Source organism: Rhipicephalus microplus, chromosome 5 (assembly GCF_043290135.1).
Source record: "Rhipicephalus microplus isolate Deutch F79 chromosome 5, USDA_Rmic, whole genome shotgun sequence".
NCBI classification, from domain to species: Eukaryota; Metazoa; Arthropoda; class Arachnida; order Ixodida; family Ixodidae; genus Rhipicephalus; species Rhipicephalus microplus.
Window position 1 is genome coordinate 171,426,916 of NC_134704.1, and position 22,798 is coordinate 171,449,713.

At 43.4% G+C, this 22,798-nt stretch overlaps 1 protein-coding gene across 4 annotated transcripts in view; it reads right to left on the bottom strand.

Annotated features, from left to right (window-relative positions):
* Positions 1-20,655, bottom strand: part of LOC119174122 (uncharacterized) — a 101,784-nt gene extending 81,129 nt beyond the window's left edge. For all 4 annotated transcript variants that reach the window (XM_037424932.2, XM_037424931.2, XM_037424929.2 and 1 more), the window contains exon 1: positions 20,411-20,655. In XM_037424932.2, the coding sequence (XP_037280829.2) occupies positions 20,411-20,443 (33 nt within the window). In that variant the 5' untranslated portion in view covers positions 20,444-20,655. The remainder of the gene's footprint in view (positions 1-20,410) is intronic.
* Between the last annotated feature and the right edge of the window lie 2,143 nt (positions 20,656-22,798).

Here is a 22,798-nt window from a genome sequence, read left to right on the forward strand (position 1 = left end):
GACGTTCAAAGAACCTGGTATATATACCGCAATGGACCTTGCAAAGACGACTTTCTGGAAGTACCCAAAGACTCCCGCCAACACAACCATCATCGGTGACTCGCAAATGAAGTACGTGCATCAGTACTTTAATCCACATCAACAAGGTACGCCTGCTTTCATAACTCAACCTGGTGCCCGAATTGGAGATGTGCACTTTCTGCTAGACTTCGTACCTGACACCACAAGGACCCTCGTACTGCATGTCGGTACCAACGACTTATCTTCCGCGAGTGGCGAAACAGCTTTCCACAAATACCGCTCATTAATCGACCACATTCGGATAGAGCGACCCAAGATATCCCGGATTTATGTCAGCCTGATATTACCAAGAAGCCCAAATCGGAGATATGGCGGCAGAAATCAAGGTTTCGTCCGACGATGTAACTCGGAAGCCTGCAAGCTCAACGGCATGCTGCGCAACTTCTGTAATCGATCCAGTGCAGTCTACTTCATTGATCATGGTTTTGAATGGATACCTGCCTATCGAGTCCTCGCTGCCGATGGACTACATCCCAGCTTCGAGGGTTCAAGCCTCATAGCAAGCCACATCCGCCAGCTTTTCCCCAGGAGAATGCTTGACGCCACGTCGTCCTGGTGTGACCACTCGGCAGAACAGCCCCCAATCTCCCCGAAACAGAATTCAAGATCAAGAGACAGAGTGTCAACCTACGTTCGGAACTCCAAGTCTCCGAACAATCCAGCCGCAAGTAGCCAGTGACTACAGGACTTCTCTGGTAATCAAAATTTAGGTACTGCTTCTGCATGTTTTCTTAAGTGCCGGAAGGTGACTGAAAAACGCATTCGCGCGGAACTGCATGTTGCGTGCCTCAGGGAGTATGTAAATGCTTCTAAAATTCCCAAAGGTCTTAGGCTTTATGTGAACCCTGCTACCTCTGAACTGTCAAATGCAAATAGGCTTAGGTGGCGGGATGTGCTGACCAATGCTTCACTTGAGCTTGTTCGCATTATCATAAATCACTATGAAACGTCAATTGGTAAGCTTCTGAAAGAAGAAACTACTCTATCCAGGCAACTCGTTCCTCACGAAGCACATTTGCTGAATGTACATGAGGAAAGAAAGCTAAACGCCTTAGGCAAAATAAAAGCTCGGAAACTATTGCGGGACGATGTTCCAGCAGCACCCTACATAAAAAAAATGAGGAGTTCGCCAATTGCTTTAATCAGAACACCTGAAACATTGCCGGAGATAAGCCAACAAGACGCCAATATAGTCAACCTTTCTGACGTTACCATCCTCCCTGCAGAGGAAAGGGTTCTTTCAAAAGGCCTGAACTTCTGTCCAACTTCTGGCGGGTTTGATGAATTTCAGTTGATGAAGGATATAGATAATTTCGCTCGTAATCTCAGGCTAAAAGAGTATTTTCACGACCACGCTAGCAACAAGGGAGCTCGCCCGGCTGTACCGTCCGCGACACAATGGACGCCCGCCTCGCAAAGGGATAAATGCCTAGACCTTTACATCAAAGCTGTCTCACGTGATGTACTCAACGCTTACAAAACGCGTAGCCCGTTCCAAAAAAACCTTTCTGCCAGTGAATTTGACGCTCTTAAAAGTTTAAATGCACGTGATGATATTATCATAAAACCAGCAGACAAGGGCGGCTCGATTGTGATAATGGGCAAAGAAAGTTACATAAAAGAAGCCGTACGACAGTTATCTGACACTGCTTTTTACAAACAACTTCCCGCTGATCCTACCACTGACTTTCTTGTCATCATAAAAGACACCATTAAGGCATTAGTAAAAAAGAAAAGGGTTGACGATAAGACAGCACGCAGCCTCATTCCGCTTAGCCCTGTTGCCGGAAGATTTTACCTGCTCCCAAAGATACACAAGTCAGGAAATCCAGGCCGTCCCATTGTTTCAGGCATTCGAACAGTAACAGAAAACATATCTCGTTACACTGAGAGTTTGATAAAATTTCTTCCGCCCACATTCGCTTCCTTTGTTAAGGATACCAACGATTTTCTTAATGGTATATCACACCTAACAGTGCCCGATGGTTCGCTTCTGGTGACGATGGACGTCACCTCCCTCTACACTAACATACCCCACAAGGACGGTATACAGGCTGTTTTAGATTCATATGACCACTCGAAATCTGACAAGCTAATGGACACGTCAACTCTCGAAACACTGCTGAAGCTCATTCTCGAGTTGAATAACTTCGAATTCAATGGCTCTCATTACGTACAGATCAGTGGAACATCGATGGGTACAAAGATAGGCCCTACATACGCGAACATCTTCATGGGAGTGCTCGAAGACTCGTTTCTTAAGAGTGTGCCACTAAAGCCTGAGCATTTCAAACGCTACATCGATGACATATTTTTTATTTGGACACATGGTGAAACAGAACTTCTAAACTTTATAGCGAAATTCAACCAGGTACATCCCGCTATAACATTCTCCCATACTTACTCACCCTTGTCTGTAGCCTTTCTCGACGTCAGGATTACCATTTCCCATGGACGCCTAATTACGAAGCTTTTTAAAAAGCCAACCGATAATCAGCAGTTTCTTCATTTTGAAAGTAGCCACGTGCGCCATTGGAAGACTGGAATTCCATATAGCCAGGCAACGCGCTTTAGGCGCATATGCTCTGAAGATCAAGATTTCAATTCTTGCTGCCATGATCTGAAAAAGAAGCTTCTAAAGCGAAAATATCCAGAAAAAATTATTGACGACGCGATACACCGAGCCAGAGGACGCGATCGAATGGACTGTTTAAAAGGTAGCATAAAAAGCAACGGGCTTCAGTCAGCCAATTTAGTACTAACACACTCAGCGTCCATCCCCAAAGTTCAAGGTATACTGCGTAACCATTACAACATCCTCACCCAAAGCGACAGACTAAAAGCGGTCTTTCCTGAACCCCCTCGAGTAGTGTATAGGCGCTCAAAAAACATAGGTGACATCCTGACGTCATCTAAAATTGCTACTACTAACCGTACTGGTTGTAGCCGCTGCAACAAACCCCGTTGTAAAGTTTGTCCTCACATAGAACCGTCATTAACAGCCACCAGCACATCTAACCAATTCATTTTCACAATTAGGGGAAGCTTTAATTGTGATTCATCCAATGTAGTGTATTTACTTGAGTGTGGCACCTGCCATATGCAATACATAGGCCACACTGAAACCCCATTCAGAATACGTTTCAACAATCACAGATCGCATGCTAAAACCCAACCAAACCTTCCATTATCAAAGCATGTGAACATGCCCGGCCACTCATTTAGTAACCTCAAAGTCACGATACTAGAATCGGGATTCCGCACCAGCCATGATCGTGAACTGCGCGAATCATATCTCATTCATAAATTTAACACTGTTTCAGCTGGAATCAACGAAAACAAAGGAGAACTGAACTGTCTTTCCATAGATTAAGAGCGATGATGCACTGGTTTCAAATTGTACCACCTAAATCATGTCTTCTATGTCTGCCTTTTTTTTTATTATTTTTTATTATCTTCAATCATTTCACAGTGGCTTCCATTATACGTTCACATATCACTAAGATTGTTCTTATGCTGCCAAGCAATGTCATTACACATCTACATCTCTTAACTATGTATAAGCATAGTATCACGTCACTGTACATGTAAGGGAATCTTTAACTATGTCTTTAGTATGTATGTACCCTTCTGGTTTTCGTATTTTTGTCTTTTTTTTCTTTTTTTCTGAAGTACTTGACATTTTATGATGCGCATTGTAATGCTAACCAGAGCAGATGGCGCTGACCTGTTATTGAAAGGAGCTTTTAAAGCCATGTATGAACTGTTGTCACATTACTCTGACGAAGGCTGGTCCACCAGCTGAAAACGTTTAGTAAAGACGCTTCCACGAAAGTTTCGTCGCCCCTTTTTTGCCTATATATATATATATATATATATATATATATATATATATATATATATATATATATATATATATATATATATATATATAAGAACTTGAAGGGAAGGCACGACAGGTCCGGGTATTTTCTATATTGAATTAACTTGCAGATAGCACATAAGAAAAGGATCGTATTTACTAACGTTTCGGCCGTCGCACGGCCTTCGTCAGAGTAAGTAGGTATGATACAATGCAGCCGCTTTTATAGGCTCACGTGATGAACTCTCGGTATAGCAGCTAGAACAATCAAAGTAAAAAAATGGTAATCTGTCAGAACCTAGTGTTGACATGACTGACATGTGACGGGTGCATGAATATACAAGTCTCAAATTTCCTTGCGCATCGACACGCGGGGCACAGTATGGTTGGCAGGACATGCAAAAGAGCTCTGAAGTAAAGAAACCACGGTTGACTAATATACATTTTAATATACACTAAAATATTTTACTAATCTAAGCAGTCGTGTTGTTATAGTGCGAGGCAGGTGAGCTTTCCTTCGTTTTCATTGATACCTGAACGAATGGTGGTAAATTTATAGATCAAGAAGGATTCCCTCACTTCCCTATCGAGATTTGTCTTGAAACCGGACTGAATAATAGTGGCCCTAATTTTGTCGAAACCATGGCCAGGCATACTGACGTGCTTCGACAGCGGTAGATTAGGGAGGCTTACGGCATGTGCACGGTGATTATTAAAACGAATTCTGAAACTTGTCTCTGTTTGACCTATGTACTGAGCTCCGCATGTTGAACACTCGAGAAGATAGATGACGTTTATACTATCACACGTGTAGTTCCCATTTGTCTTTAAAGAAAAACTGGACGATGTACTTAAAACTGTTTTAGATGTCGTCATGTGCGCGCACACTTTGCAACGTGGTTTGTTGCAGGGATGACAGCCTTCATGATGTGAACACGTGGTTTTAGATGAAGTTAGTAAATCACGAAGGTTCCGCGACCACTAGTAGACCACGCGTCGTTGTTCTGTAAAGATTTCTTTGAGCCGCTCGTTCTGTATTAATATGTTGAAATGTTTCTTTAAGATATGGTTCACATTTGGAGCTGAGGCCGCATGTGTCAAAATTAGATTAGTCCGCGAACAGTCTTTGGGTCTTTTGTTAGTACTCAGCAGGTCTGAACGGTCAAGCTCTTCTGCACGTTTGATGGCGTCTGTGATTATGTTGGCCGGATAGCTCTGTTTTTCGAGCGCGCTCCGAAGTTGTTCGCAGTGGCGGGAAAATTCGCTGCTATCAGAGCATATTCTTTTAAAACGGACTGCTTGGCTGTAGGGAATACTAGTTTTGTTGTGTTTCACGTGACTACTGCTAAAGTGAAAATATTGCTGCCTATCCGTGGGTTTTCTGTAAAGACATCTCCTCCCATATATATATATATATATATATATATATATATATATATATATATATATATATATATATATATATATATATATATATATATATATATATATATATATATATATATATATATATATATATATATATATATATATATATAGTGGGAGTAATAATTCAATGGGCCAGTTAGTCTTCGTGAAGGTATGGGATATGGCACAACGGGAGCGTTGTCAACAAGGATAAATATATTTATTTCCCAACAGTTTCGGGATGGGTCCTCCCTTCATCAGGGGATGAGTTATACTAACATGAACTTCCAAACTTCGTTGCTGCCGCGTCCCTCTCGCCTTGAAACATGTTTGCGAGACTGAGAGAGAAATAAAAAAGGGAAGAAACAAAAAACAAAAAGGGGGAGAAAAAAGACAAAAAAGAAAAAGGAAGAAAAGAAAGAAAGTAAAAAGAGGAAGAACCACTGTCAACACTGAGAACGAAACCAACTGTACGTGTACGTCCACATATGCTTCTTATCACGTGCTGTTCAGTTCTCGAGGTGTGTCAGCCCACCCAAGATTGTCGCCGCGGTGCCGGGAGGGTCCGTGATGGCGTGCGTAAAGAAAGGGTTTCCCCGTAATGGGTCGGCCGCCGTGCGGCGTGCGTAAAGGAAGGGTTTCCCGTTAATGGGTCGGTCGGATCTTTTTACCTTTAATCTTCGACGAAGATTAAAGCCTAGAGTCTTTTTCACCATAATTGGAATGTCATCTGGGCCTGTTGATGTACTACTAGGAACCCTCTTCTCAGCCCTTTCCCTCTCTCGTTGTGAAAATGCAGCCATTGCGCCACTTTATTCATCCTTGTCTATCGTGGTGCGTAAAACACTTCTTTGTTGAAATTTTTTGTGACCCTTGTTCATATAGCTTAGTCCCCTTCTAGCCTAGAACCTTGGGCTGTAGTTATAAAACTCTGCTCTAGGCTCGTCTCATTTCTTAGGGAGTTTAGATGGTTCCGAAACTTCGCAGCTGCCTCTCTATCTTTTTTATGAACTTCTGTCAGCCACTGAGCTCCCTTCCTTTTCTTCTTATCTTTTCATTGATCAGAAGCGATGCATCCCTTCTACAGCTTAAAAAGGTTTCCCATTTTCTTTCAACATCAGCTGTCGGTTTCCCCCGCTGCTTAGCATATCTGTGTTCCCTAGAGGCTTCCTGACGTTTTGCTATGGCTCTCTTAACTTCCTCATCCCACCAACGTTTGGGTTAGTGTCTTCTTTTTCGGGGTGACTTGTCACGCGTCTTAGCAAGCTCTAGCTCAAAGAGTCTAATTAGATTCGTGTATGTCCGCACTGCCTTATTATCCTCTGTGATTTCTTTCTCAATTTGTGTAGTGGCTATTTCAATTTGCCTTTCTGGATAAAAATTTTCCTGTAACTGCTCATCTTGTCTTCTTCCCAGTTTCACTACTCTTCCAAAACTTAGCTTGATACGTTTGTGATCACTACCCAGACTACTGGAGCCCGCTTCATCTATGTGCATCCCCCTGAGCTCATCCAACATCCTATGTGACATCAGTGCATAATCTATCGTCGACTACAGCCTTCCTACCTCCCATGTTATTTGCCCTTCACACTTCTCGGTACTGTTAAAAATGATCCAATCATGTCTTTCACACATATCCATGAATATTTTGCCAGTTGGGTCGGTATACCCACCTATATCTTCTATGCGCGCAATCATATCTCCTCCTAACTCCTCAATGTCCTTTGATATACACTGTACCATTGCCTGGTTTACCTCTCTGGCCTTTGCTCCCGTCCACAACTACACCAAACTAAGGAGAGTCATTTGCCCTGCTACTTACCCTTATAGTCATAAATGTTCCTTACACTCCTGCTTGACCCTTTGTCAATCTGTACTTTTATGAATGAATGCCCCAATACCACCCCCCTTTCTGCTGCCTCCTCATCTTTTACAATATTGCCACGTTTAGTCCAGATTGTTAGGACGTTGCTCCATGTCTCTAAGAAGTGTTTCTACAAAACCGTATACCATCAGCCTCTCCTCTCTTAGCTGTTCTCCTATCTCTTCCCACTTCAGCCTGTTCCTACCATCCTGCATGTTAATGTGCCTTATGTCTGAATTGGCTTGGCGCTCGTGGCTACGTGTATTTCTGCATCGAACTCTACCTATCTCAGACACTGGTGCCACTTTAGAATCCTATCCATTCATACCACCTGTCAAAGAGTCTCCCTGGTTGTTTTCCTCGTTAATAGCTATCCTGCACCCGAAGGGCATGCATACCCTCCAAAAAAATCTACTGCATGTCCACCAAGTCACCAACCCATCTCATGAACTAGCTGCTCATCGAAATGAATTCTGTCTCGTTGAAAACCACCCTACCGATGCACCTCTCTGTTTATTTCCACCATCTCAAAGACTTTCTCTCGGCTCATCCACCGTATATCTTGGTTTGTGTTGACAACCGCTTTTTGCAGGTTGCCGTCAAGCACCAGTACCTACGGTATTGTGCATATCACTACGTTTACCTGAGGAGAAGTGGCGCGCATGTCATCGACCCCTTTCGCCAGTGTGGTCGCTAGTCGTGCCATATCTTCATTTAAGACATCCTTTAAACCACCTGAAATTATCACGAGGTTTCGTCTATCAGCTGTAGTTTTGAGTTTTGCGCTCGCTTGCCACATGACTGCTTCCAGCTTAGGTCCTGGGAACGTCCCTACTGCAACCCTCCTGTCACCTCTTACCCCCTTTTTGATTGCTTTTGCGGATCGATTTTAATTCGAGTCCCCAGCGATTACCACATGCTGTGACTTCTCAGCTTGAGCATCCTGTACCTGGGGGTTACTTGCACTTTTGACGCCGGCTGCTTTGTCCCCTCCCAGCCCCACCACATCTTCGCGGAAGCTGGGCCTTGCGACAATTGAACCGGCTGAACCTGCTTTTTTTGTTTTTTTTAAAACTTGCTAGCTCCTCTTCTCGTCCGTTCTGGTTGCCAGTGACCTACTGTTCTCTCCATCGGCCGTTCCTTTGTTCACCTTGACTAGTGCTTCCTCAACGGTCTTCAGCCTTTTCCCATTTGCCCTCGTTTTTTTCTAGGCTGTCGCCAACGCAGTCTCCAGCTCGGTGATTCTCAACAGCAGTTCACTCTGGGCAACCATCGTTTTCTCCATTTTTTCCTCGACCTCACATTGCCTACACTTCGCGTCATTTGCTCTGCACTTCGGTTCTCTTCATTTCCACTTGTGTCCTCTCCATTTGCTTCTGTACTTGGGTCCAGTTCCAAACTAACTCCGCGTCCTGAACACCTTACAGCCTCTTTAACCATGTCTTTATGACACCAATTGTCGTTATGACTCGTCTCACTTTATAATTACAAAACAAGATCCCTGACCTACGAAAAAAAGATAGTCTAAGCTCTACTACTCGAAAAGTAACAGGGGCGGCCCCTGGTAGCAACAGCGCAAAAGCTGATGCCGGAGCCCAGCCGGTCGCACCACTAGATCATACTCTAGTTCACTATAGTTTGGGCCTGTTTCTTTTAGAGCCCCCTCTGTACATGACCCACTCATCATTACTGACGTCTACACATGTATCGCCAGTATCCTGAACTCGCATTCAGAATGCTAGCCAATTCCCATGCATGAAAACAACAAAAATAATAGATCGTTCGGAAACCCCGATGAGCCATTTGCGACTCCAACTGAGCGCTCTCCACCTAGTGGCCGTGCCTCAAAACAGCGCTAACATTGGCAACCACGAAAGGACACCTGTTACCACCGTTTCGCGTGTTGAGCGCATTACTGCATTCCTCCGTATTCAGTAGGCGTCGTCACTACGGCGTCTGTCATTTATTTTGTAGCGTTAGTCGGCATTTGAAGTGATGCCTGAACGCAGTTTGTAGTATGCACTAGTAGATTACCGCACACCGCTGTATGCGCACAGCGTCGCTACGTCGTCTGTCATTTTTCGTGTAGCGTTAGCAGGTGTTCCATGTGATGCCTAATTAGGGTTTGCTGTATGCACTTACTGTAGATTACACTGCAGCACTCCGCCGTATGCAGACTGTGTCACCAGGGCATCTGTCATTTTTCGTGTAGCGTTGAATGACTGCGAGAATGTGACAATATAAAAAATACAAAAACTACGATCGCAACAACAACTTTCACCAGATGATATTTGAATTACGCGTCTAAAATTACTAGAAGACGCCAGCTTGCGGAACAGCAAAGGCACCTCCCGGTGACTTCACAAGCGCCCTCATGGGGTAGTGGGGATGCGTCGTCCAGCCTTTGAATTGGAGGTCACTGGTTACCACTGAATGTGCGCTCAAGCATTGCGAGCTGTGGAGAGGATAAAAAGAGATAGAAGTGACACGTACAGGCATGTTTCAGACCGTTTAGTATTAGGAAACTTCTACGCACATGGCTAACTGGAGTTTAACAGAGACACGCTTTAAAAATCCTTAAAATGTTTTTTTTTACAAAACAGCAGGAATGCTGACAAGCGTTAATAAATAACGAACTTTCACATGCCGTACATATAATCCACAGTATCATATGATACCCATCATATCTGTGTGCTGAAGTGAATGACCTGTCCAATTTCATGTACACACGAGCGAATGCATCTTCATAAGGACCAGACATGTGCTCTGCTGTTTTCTACTGGTTGGGTTGAATGTTAACGAGGGACAATATTTGAGACTTCATTCGTTCACTTTCGAACAATTCCTTATCACTGTGTTGTGATTTGTGCGTATAAGTGTGTTATTGCTTATGTGCGCTCTAGTGTTTTAATTCTCATAAAATGCTTTGTATGTTTTCGTTTAAGATAGGTGTTCAACTTTCGCTCAATGGCTAAGCTGAAGCCAGCGCAATAGTTGTGCGCCAACATCTCCTTTTATATCATATCAATACAAAAACAGACATGTTCGAACACGTTCATTTGGCGCGTGTCAAGTTTATTGCGCGTAAACTGAGGAGTCGGTGGTGTACGAGCACCGTGGTAGCGAGCAAGCCTGCGGCAGGCGAGGAAGATAGTGGCGTCAGTGCGCATTGCGAAAGGAGCGTCACTTCACTCGTACGGAAAGACAGCGTTACACAGGCTAGTCAAAGAGCTGCTCCGCATCTAAACATTCTTGTGCCATAATGCTCTTCTTCGGACACAAAACTGCCAGTGTCTAACAAGAATACGTAATCTAGCCTGGTGAGGGGCCGTGTAACAAAAAAATATTGCAGCATATCCACGAATTGAATGATAATGATTGGGCGAAGCGCGGGGATCACTTACCCTCTTCGAACCACGTAGACAAAACATTTCAAACGTTTCTTTCGCTCTCTGGATTTCGTACCAACCGGTTGTGCCCCCGCGATCTCCGACGACAGCGCAGCTCTGGCCGACTGGGCTCGCCCTACGTTATCTCTTGACGCCGACAAGAGCTCTCGCCGAAAGGTGCCGCGTCCTGGGACTCCTGCGACCATGTCCGACTTTCCTATCTTCTCTTTAGTTCCGTCATTTGCTGTCGTTCGCTGTCCCTGTGCCTCACTCTCTCCTTCCTCTTTACCTTTTAATCCTATCATTTTAATCGCTCCTTCACCCCCACCCCTTGTGAGCTACTGTTGAGGTGTTCTCCCCTGAGAAACAGTTACGGGGCTCGCTATTCTCTTCTTTTAATTTAAATTGCTCAGACTGTACGTTTGCTTTATATACGCCATTAAAAGCAAAAAATGATCAGATTTGAGCGGGTAGCACTCAATTGTAATTACAATGCTGGCTATCTCATTTTTTTAATAATACGATGCACTCATATATTCTAGTAGACACGCCGGGTTTTACGTCTGAAGTGCCATCCACTGAAGCTGGTTTACTTGTCCTACTGTGGTAGTCTAGTAGTTATGGTGCTTCTCTGTTAACCTGAAGGTCACGGGTTCGTATGCCGGCTGCGGCAGCCGCATTTTCGATGGAGGCGAAAATGTTTGAGCTCCGTGTACACGTAAATGTTCTCCATGAAGTCGAAATTGTCGAAGCCTTCTAATGTGGCCTGTATCATTGTCATATGGGGGGTTTGAGACATTAAACCCCTGATGGTATTAAATGCGAAGCATTTCTTAGCAAACTTCGGTCACTTTGAGCGTATCTATCTATCTATCTATCTATCTATCTATCTATCTATCTATCTATCTATCTATCTATCTATCTATCTATCTATCTATCTATCTATCTATCTATCTATCTATCTATCTATCTATCTATCTAGCCACCTACGACTTCTAGCTCTCCTGGCCGTTTCGATAATGGTATTGATACCACACTTGGTATGGCAAATAATGACTGTATGAAGAACATATTTGACTAGTTATGACATGAAAATCATAACATGTATTTCATGAAAGTCATGATTTACATTTCATGGTCCTACAGCACTTGCGGTCATTTCGTTCACATGACATGTTGCAAAACTGGTATGGTATGGCATGATTGCATAGCGAACAAGAGCGACAGGCCCGAACATGAAAATCATGACATGACTACGTAATAACATGACTACATGCCACACTCATGATGCGCTCGCGGCCGTTTCGCTAGCGTCACATATACCAACATGGTATTACAGTACGTGAATGGATGACGAAGGTATGTGACTGGCGCAAACACAATAAACATGAGATGCGTGTCATGTGACAACATGACTGCATGCTACGCTCATGATGCGCTCGCGGCCGTTTCACTAGCTTCACATGTACCAAACTCGGTATTACGCGACGCGAGTAGACGAGATAGCTAAATGACACATTCAAACATGATAATTACGACATGCGTATCACGTAACAACATGAGTACATGCCACACTAATGATGCCCTCGCAGCCGTTTCGCTAGCTTCACATATGCGAAATTTGGTATTACGTGACGCGAATGGAAGACGAAGGTATGTGACTGGTGCAAACTTGATAATCATGCGATGCGTGTCATGCGAGAACATGACTACCTGTTACACTCAAGGCGCCAATACATTTTGACGTGACGCGGTTTAGGTGCTCGCCGGCGTAACCACATCGTGCGCCGGTCCTGCCATACTCGCAAGCGCGCGCCGCGCTGCATTGCTTGACGCATGCGCCTTTCAGCGCGTCCAGCGTCCCTTTGTCACGAAAAGAGGGAGATGCGGTGTTGTCTGGGTAACGCGTCGTCGCGAAATGCAGCATGTCGCATTCCGTGCTGGTTGCCGTCTGTCGACGACGACGGACGCTGGTCGCGCTTGGCGTCAGACTATAGAGCGCTCGCGTTTTGCTAACGTAACGACGCTGTGCCCAGCATGCGCGTGCGTCAACGCTACATTGGAGAATATTGAGCCCTTCGCGATGCGCTGGAGGCCCTTTTGCTAGCTCCACATTGTTGTTACGTGACGTCAAACGATGACGAAGTATATGACTGGTCCAAATATGATTATCCTGAAACAGTTGTCATGTAAGAAAATGACAACTTACCACGCTCATAGCACGCTCGCGGCCGTTTTGCTAGCTCCACATATACTAAATTTGGTATCATGTGAATTTAATAGATGACAAAGGTAAATGACACATCCAAACATTATAATTATGACATGGAAGTCATTTCCGGCATCATGTACCTCCACCTCGTAACCTTGTGTTGATTTTAAAAGTTGTATATCAACATTTCTCATTCGTGCTTCGCATATCATCGATTCACACTGTATACGTGTATCTGCCAAAACATCGTCATTATCATCACCACCACCATCATCATCATCATCATCATCATCATCATCATCATCATCATCATCATTATTATTATTATTATTATTATTATTATTATTATTATTATTATTATTATTATTATTATTATTATTATTATTATTATTATTATTATTATTATTATTATTATTATTAAACCTGGTCTACGTTACACTATTTCAGGTTATGAACCCCGCAAGCACAATCGCTACAAATCACCCAAGTGCTACAAACGTTTGCAGTACCAGAACCATTCAATATGTTCACTGGTTTACTGGTTAATATGTTTACTGGTCATATTACTAAAGTTCAATATAGGGGGGAGAAACTACTATAGGAGTGTCCTCACCCGCGTGTCGGCATCGCAGCGGCCCCAGCACTGCAATTGTACGGCACGATGGGAACTCTGAACCTGAATAAATGTACCCGTGAAGATTTATTATATTTTCAGAGTGATGTTACTTTCAAAGAAATTCGACAAAGCTCTAATACAGGCATATTTAGCGCTGAATAACGGCCTAAAGCTACAAACTCGATGGCACCAAAGACACGCTTTTTCCACTGTGAGATATTTTACTGCTAAAAAGGCACGCTTCTTGGGTTCTTGGAGCATGTAGTAAAAGTTTGTAGACGATCCAGAATCATTCAAGGACTCTGGCAGATCCATAGAGTTTCCTAAAATTAACTAGAGGAGACTATAACGTTGCGATCGTTCTGCGACCATGGTAGTGATAGGGAATACACGGATTTGCCTAGTCGTCGCGCTTGCGGGTGGGACATCGCACGTGTGGCTTCGTTTATCGCTGTATTTTGGTTTTGTTTCGAAGGAAAGTACAAACCATTTTAAAATTCGTGACCTGATATGAAATGCTGAGGATAAAAGAATGAGGCGGTGAAGCGCAACCGCTCAGCATTTGCTTATTTTTGTTCCGTGAGAAAACAGCTCTAACCCACACGAACACACACGGAGCCATAAGCATGAAGATTAGACAAATTCATGTACTACCCATCATCCTCATGCTCGCTGAAGCGCCGTACGTTGCAGCTCCCAGAGACACTAGCGCCAAAGTTCCCTTTGGTGTATATTTTGCAAACTCTATGGAAGGATCCTAAAGCGTAGCGGAAGTGCAGTGGCTGCAACTATTGCAGTGTATATGAAATATTCCAGGCATTATGGGGTTGTTGAGCATGTTATAAAATAGCCTCGTATTTATGAAAGCAACAGTGTATTTGAATGAATCATCGCGTCGGTTTTAGCAATTTTGCATGCGGCAACGGCTTTTACACAGTTTTGTGCTTTCTTGGCATTGATTTGTTACCACAGCGCCGCAGCGCGGTTTTGGTTGCTCATGCAGCTTAGGTTCCCAGTCGTTGTTTACTCTGCTATGTAATTTAGTCAATTTGTTCATCTGTATTATTTTTACTGTTAAGGTGAAAGACCTAAATACCTCATCAGACGCGAAAGTCTACCGGCTGCATCTGATCAAGTGTTGACGCCGACGGCGTGCACACTTGATGCAAAAGTTATCCTTCTCTTGCTTACGTCGCAGTGTTTGAAAATCGACTTTTCATGCTTTGACAGCTTTTGCAATTTTAGTGCAGTTTTTCGTACATTCCCTCTTGCACCTTCAGCCTAGCAAATTTTATTTAGCAGCGGTGAAGTCTCCGTTCCAAGCATTGAATGTGTGCTTCAAATTTTTACTGTGTAATAAGCTGTTTGTAGCTCCGTCTGCTTTGCATGTCACCTGTACACTTTCGCTCATATTAGTGCCTGTATGAAATAAACGGCGAGGTATAATCAAACTAATCAAGCTTCTGTCTTATTGACATCAAGACAGGAAGAAGCAGTCAGTGTGCAATCCACGGCAGCTGTGTGAATAGGGCTAGTGAACAGTGTCGGTGCAGCTTTGACGGTCTCCAGCTCAGCAGGCGGTTCATGGTGGCACTTGGTAGACGGGCAGGTTTTCGACCTTTTTACCCTATATACAAACACACCGGGAGGCCATGGAACGTCTTCGGTACAGCGTGCAGCAAAAGTCTAGGAATGTTGCGAGGCGACTGCACGAGCACTCCTCCGATTAGCCAGTGGTCCATGTAAAAGATCTGAATCTGAACGAAGTCCTATTGGCACATCTGCTATTGCGGTTGATCAAAAGTGAGACCACCAGTTTCTCGTCGTGGTATAGTGAGGTTCAACTTTTTCTGCCCTTCACCGTGTCTAGCCAGCCAGAACATCGACACTTCTTGTCGATTTCTTGTAACCGAATTGACACCTAGGTACATCGTGGTGCGTGGCATCCTTCCCGATCTTTAGGCACAACACAGAGGCACACTACTAGACATACGATGAAAACTGCGCGGTATCAAGCCACGTTATTCGGCAGCGCTGCTGCCGCCTGCCCGATGATATTAATTCTCGCTGCGTTAACGCAGCTCACATCGTTTACACCACACAAAGCTCTCCAATAAAGCTTCGGCAGAGCTCGATCATCAATACTATCGTCAGCCTGACTACACCCACTGCAGGGCAAAGGCCTCTCTCTCCCTAGATCCGTCAATCAACTCGGTTTTGTACTTTTGCTGCCACGTTAATACCTGCAAAGTTTTCAATCTCGTCAGTCCCCCAAACTTTCTGTTTCTCGTGCGTGTGTTTGCCTTCTCTGGCAGTCCAGTCAGTTACCCTCAATAACCAGTGGTTATCGTGCCCTCGTCTTAAGTGCCGGGCCCATGTCATTTTTTTTCATCTTGATTGCAACTATGATATTATTACCCCCGTTTATTCTCTGATCCACTCTGCTCTCCTCTTGTCTCTTACGGTACACTTATAATTTTCCTTTCCATCGCTCGCTGCGTCGTCCTCAGTATAAGCTCAAACCTCTTTGTAATTCCTTCAGGTTTCTGCTCCGTAAGTAGGTACCGGCAAGATTCAGCTATTACAAACCTTCATTTTGAGAGTTAGTGGATAATTACCGTTCATGTTTCAAAAAACTTGCGGAACGTTATCCACCCCATCGTTATTCTTCGAGTTTTTTCATACTCATAGTTCGGCTCCGCGGTTACTACCTCTCCTAAGTAGACATATTCTTTTACAACTTCCAGCGTCTCTCCACCTGTGGCAAAAGTGCTTTCGGCCGACATTGTTGCACATTAGTTTTGTGCATAGTAATTTTCAGACATAATCTTCTGCTTTCTGTACCCGCTTGCTTTTGGTATTGTTACAAAACGGCAAAACATGGTTATATAAGACATACCTGTATGCGACTGTTCAACTTTGACCTTTACCTTGACCTTATGAAACGTGACATATTGTAACATTTCGCACAATAAGCACGTCAGACCAGTCTCCTTATCTTCTCTTCTTCGCAACACATCGATTTCCATTGAATGTGCAATGGGTCAAAATGTTTTCGTCACATTTGTGCCAAACAAACAAACGAGCTCCCGAAATAACCCTCTTTCATTGTTTCATGGCAAGGGTCGCATTGCGGCACACTTGATGCCTTGAGGTAATATGCGAGGGCTCATTGCTTGTCTGTTTGCTTGTTCAAGGATCACTTTCGACGGGACGCCAGCGGGCAAAGAGTGTTCTACACTGTCCGCGATGGCTACAAGCGGTGCTGACTAACACTCTCAAGCATACATGCGCATCGGTCCCCGATGTAAAGTGGAGGAGAGAACAAGCGTGATTACCAGAGCATGGGTGTGTCATCTGCAAGCTGCAGGTTCGGTCTCTGCCTGCGGCAAGTTGTCTCTTAGTCCACATAAATTTTTTTCTTTTTACATATATCTAAGACATGCACAATTCGGGAATTTTGAAGGTTAATTCATTGGTGGTGCACTACATTGAGCAGCCAAGTTCAAACATTGAATGAAGCTACGCGTGCTTTAGAGGCACTGAAGCATACGTTGAACGATTTGCCATCTCTAATGATACTTGATTCTTGCTTTTATATGCAAAGAGCTCAGTCAATACATGAACTATTCCTAGAGAGAAAGTTGGTCAATAGTGACTCTGCTGTGACGTGCACTCGTAACAACTGCATTCAATTTGCTTGTCGGTTTTCTGTCTTTAGAGGGTATGACAGTCACCTGCAATTTAACAACTTACACGCTAACATAACAACTCAACCACTCGAAGTGGTCGTTGAGTTGATATATGTTGTTCGACTGCCGAACCATAGGTAGCGGAATCAAATCTTGGCAGTGGCGGCCGCCTTTCACGGGGCCCTAAATGCTGAAGCCCCATGTACTTATGTTTAGTTGCTTGTACCCTAGGTAGGTTCAAATTTCGGAGCCGTGTACTATACTACATCTCTCACCAATACATTCTAAATTTGGTGCGACGAATTTTATTATAAGAGGAACAACAAACATCAAAATGATTGATGACTAATATGGGGGGTTTACCGTTGCAAAACTACCACATGTTTATGAGAGACGCTGTAGTTAAGGGCTTCGGAAATTTTGTCCACCTCGGTCCTTTAATGTGCACCCCAAGCTGAGCACAACGGACCTACAGAACTTTCGCCTGCATCTAAATTGAAAAAACATTACATGAAACACTAAACGTTTTTGCATGTTAGTCATGTGAATGGCGGATAGGAAACGCTGCAAAACCTTGGCCAAGACATTTGCAAATGAGCAATAGTTAATATTATCAGTAAAGCTTTCAGTTAACCTCAATATTCACCTCATGAGTGCGTGGTCATAATAATGCAAAATTTAAAAGAAACTAAATAATAGAAGAACGGCGAATCATTAATATTAATATTTACAATACTCCTAGCCCTTGCGGGCTGTAGCAGGGGTGGGAGGTGAACAGGTGAACAATACACAAACAATGTTAGGCAAAAAACAAGTACAGCCGTCGTTGAAAATCCTGTGAGGATCTACATCCTGTAAGTACCTCGGGAGGAAGCGCATTCCAGTCAACAATAGATCGCACCAGAAACGAAAACTTAAATACATCTACCCGCGGTACATAAGCTTGGACAGAAAATGGGTGATCGGTACGAGCCGACCCTCGTCCTGGGGGGCGCAGGTATACACTGGGATCCAGCTTGTAGTTCTTATGATACAGGTCATAAATAAATTTTAAGCGAGCTATTTTTCAACGTGTAGCTAACGATTGAAGGTCAGCCCTAGCAAGCAAAAGTGATACAGACTGTGTTCTCATGTAATTTGAATAAATAAACCTCGCGGCCAATCTTTGTACTCGTTCAAGTTTGTTAATTTCAGTTTTAGTATGCGGATCCCAGATGATAGCTGCGTACTCCAGCGTTGATCTAACAATAGTCTTATACGCCAACAATTTAACAGAGGGCGTTGCATTACGGAGTTTCCTTCTCAGAAAACCCAGCTTTCGCTTAGCCAGTCCTGTAATGTCGTCAATATGCTTGTCCCACTTTAAACCGCTGAATATGGTAACACCTAAGTATTTAAACTCATTAGAACTCTTAATTTCTCTATTGTTTATTGTGTATTTATAGTTAAGGGGGGTTTTTTATTTGAAATTGTCATGCAAACAGTTTTATCAAAATTGATTTTCATGTCCCATTTTTCACACCAGTTGTCAATACATTGAAGAGCATCATTGAGGAGCATTTGATCAGAAACACTTTTCACATGACAAAACAAGAGACAATCATCTGCATATAACCTTACATCAACAAAAGGAGGCACAACCGTTGCAATATCATTCACATAAATTAAAAAGAGTAGAGGTCCCAACACGGAGCCTTGTGGCACACCTGAGGATACGCGTAAAAGAGAAGAACGTGCGCAACTTATTTCAACAAACTGCAACCTATTGCGCAAGTATGCTTCAACCCATCTTATTATTGGGGGATCATTACCAAGTATTAACATTTTTTAATAAGTTTCTGGTGACATACTCTATCAAAAGCCTTAGAGAAATCAATTGCTATGACATCGACTTGTTCTTTTGAGTTTATCGCTGTAGCGAAAGCATGAACAGATTCAAAAAGCTGAGTGACGGTTGAAAAGCCTTTTCTAAAACCGTGTTGCTTATTATAAAACAGATTATTGTTTTCTATATATTGAAATATATATTTTGAAATTATATATTCTATTACTTTGCACGCCGTACATGTAATAGAAATTGGACGGTAATTACAAACATTAAGGCGGTCACCAGCTTTGAAAATGGGCGCAACTCTTGCTAATAACCAATCAATCGGAACAGCGGCAGTACAAAAAGATAAATTAAAAGTTTTAACTAAGAAACTAGAAACCCAATCAGAGTAGCGCCTCAAAAATTCGTTGGGAATCATATCCGGACCAGGAAATTTTTTATGATCCAATTCAAGCAGTAATGCCATTACGCCCTCTTTAGATACGGTAAGAAGATTGGAACTAGTATCATCGAACATACAGCCTTTTTTTGAATGATCAATAATTGGAGAAAAAACAGTACTGAAGTAATGATTGAGTGCTTCGGCAATCTGAATCGGTTCGCTATAGGAGGTCCCGTCTATAGGAAGCCCAGTTATTTCAGACTGCAAACTAGACAGGTACCACCAAAATTTCTGGGGAGAGTTGGATATGTATTCAGACAATATATTAGTTTGAAAATTACTTTTAGATTGCTTGACTTCTCTTCATACCTGAGCACTAATGTGAGCAATAACAGACGAGTTTCTTGGTATTTTCCGACGGGCGCGACATAGTCGTCGTTTTAGGTGAATGATACTTCTGGTAATCCATGGGTTAGCTTTTGCAGTTCTCTTTTCTCTTTGGGGAACAAAACGTGACAAACAGTCGTTTCCTACCTTCTTAAAGTATTCCCAGAGGTCATTTACATCATCTGTAGGTGGGATAGCGTCAAAAGCCATTTCTAAGTAATCAAGAATTGAGGTATCGTCTGCGGCCTGAGAATTGTACACCTTTACTCTGGTTATTTTTTCTAATTTTTATTTGGTTTAAGAGTTGCTGCAACCACCTTATGATCCGAGATTCCATCCTCGATACTTATTTCATAATCAAACACTTCCTGTGACAAAAATACTAAGTCCGACAATGTCTCGGTTTGTCCTTGAACTCGAGTGGGCTTGTCAACTACCTGAACCAAATTGTACTTGATCATGATGTCAAGCAGATTTTCTGCAAGAGGCCTGTTAAGCGGCCCAGCAACTCGTGCATTCCAGTCAACACCCGGTAAATTAAAATCGCCTGTGATTATTACTCTTCTTCGTTTGTTTATCATTGTTAGCAAGTAGTCATCCAATTTCTCAAAAATATCAACTGAAGTTTCGAATCAACAAAACGTTGTAATCAGAACAATAGTACTATGCGCACTGTTTGTAGCCTACCTGTGTCAAAATGACAGATCGATTCAGGATCATCACAGTGGTGCTGTTGTTTCAGCCAGAAGTGGAAAGCGCGGTTGAGGAGATCCTTTAGCATCCGATAGAGAGCTCACTCGTCTTTGTTTGTCGGGGCCAGTCTGGAGGACCGCTGCATTAAAGGGGAAAGAGGAAGCCGGCCACTGTCGCGAAATCTACGAAGCACACCAGGAGTCCGGACACCAAGTATGGCAGCACGGTTGACACGCCGACAGTAGTGGTGCAGTAAATGCAGTGGCGGAGATAAGATAGCACAACATATGGAAAACCTGGGTGTCATAAAAAAAAGACGTGCGAAAACAAGTTGTTGGCGTCTTTGCCTTCTGCTGATTCCATGCAGTGAAGGAAGGCGAAGAGATTTATGGCATCCGACGTATACGCCGCTCACCGCACGTTATCTGCTTGGCTGAATGACAGTCGCAACGGGAACACAGGAGTATTACGACAGTCTCATCGGTGAGGGAGAGAAAAAAATTTCTTGTATAGAGGCTTGTGAGTGGAGGTAGGATGGTCCCATTTTCCAAAACCATCCAGTCTGGACCACCCGCCAGACTCAAGTGACGAGTTGACGCTGGTAGACCAGGGCCAGTTTGGCGACCGCATCCCCCCATACTTCACTGAGTAGTTTTGGTCCCAATCTCTTCCTGCTGCTTGCAGTCTCCGGCCGCTTACCTTCCCCTGCTGTAGGAGGGAGATGTTGCACAGCGTACGTAACTTTGCCGTGTGGACGTGCAAATTAACAATATCTTTGAGTAACACCGGGGAAGGCTCTTCGGAATGACAACTTCGAAAAATAATGAAAGTAAAATTAAGGATCTTGTTTTTGTGGTCTAATTAATTGCGTTGACTTGAGATTGCATAACATATAGCAAATACCTTTATACTTTCTTCAATAAAGCGCTAAACTTTAAAGGAGCACGTACAAAAGAACAAATGCTATATAAATTGTCAAAATTTTGAGCCAAGCAAGTCATTTTTATTTGCTAGTACTGTTTTAGCTATCATTGAATCAAGTTACTAGCCGAAAATGCCGTAACTCAATAAGCACAGTGCAGCCAAGGTACTTTCGCTTTTTTAAAGCGAGCATTATTTAACGTCTGCTTAAATCGAAGTAAATGGCCACTCCAGCAGTTTGGATGCCATGGCCGGCCATAGAAGTTTAGAGTCATGCAAAGCCGCGTCATACCAATGACGCCAAGTCAACTCATGCACCCGCCACGGCTTCAATGGTGTGCTCATAAAACGGTACCTGCAGATACGTCTTGAATAAAGTGAAACAGATACAGCTTGTATAAGAACGAGCCAACAAGGGCTATCAGTTGCGCTGCGATTCACGTAAATAAGCGTTATTATTTCATTTGTGACACTCTCGGTTCTTTTGTCATAATAAACATCACTCTCTTTTTCTCTCACTTGGCGTGATCAGGTCGCCATTTCACAAAATTGGAGGCGACCTAATAATGAAGCGGAGTTCGCTGCATGCATCACCACATGTGGTGACCACGCTCAAAAGTCGAGGCAACTGCGGATGTCTGTCAAAGGTGCTTTAATCATGGAGAAACTGCAAACGAAACGTATAAAAAAAGCACCAAAGGGACATAAATCTGCGGCACATTTTATTTTCAGTTTAGGAAAGGCAGAAACAGCACGAAGTGTCGTGCGATTCGAAAGTGCGCCATCTCTGAAAAAGACAGAGCCCAGAATAAATAACTTTCGTGCGCCAAGTACATTGCAGCTGGGACTAGTGACAATTGATTCAACCTTTGTTATACATCTCGATCACAAAGTTGTCTGAAAGGATCACAGTAGCATCAAGGTAACGAAGTTTCATCTGGCACTTGAAGCTGCGAGGAATATATCGATCATGCATCGAAATGTTGCATGCGCGTTGCACAGCCTAAATCGTGGGTCAACAAATTCAGATAAGATATTGGGTACAAAGAAGGCTGTCGTCGAATGGTCAAATTCGGCCATCGGGACTACCAGCAGTCGGAGCGCAGGTTCAACGATTTATTTGATTTGATATGTGGGGTTTAACGTCCCGAATCCACCACATGATTATGAGAGAAGCCGTAGTGGAAGGCTCCGGAAATTTCGACCCACTGGGGTTCTTTAACGTGCACCTAAACTGAGCACACGGGCCTACAGCATTTTTGCCTTCATTGAAAATGCAGCCGCCGAAGCCGGTATTCAATCCCGCAACCTGCGGGTCAGCAGTTGAGTCTAACGAACCGACAAAAATATGAAATTTTTATTAAAACGGCGGTCGTGGCATCGTCTCTACGAGGCTAGAGAGAGATGTCTCTATACGTATGACCTTCTTCAGCAAGCCGTAAAATATGCAAAAATTTAGCA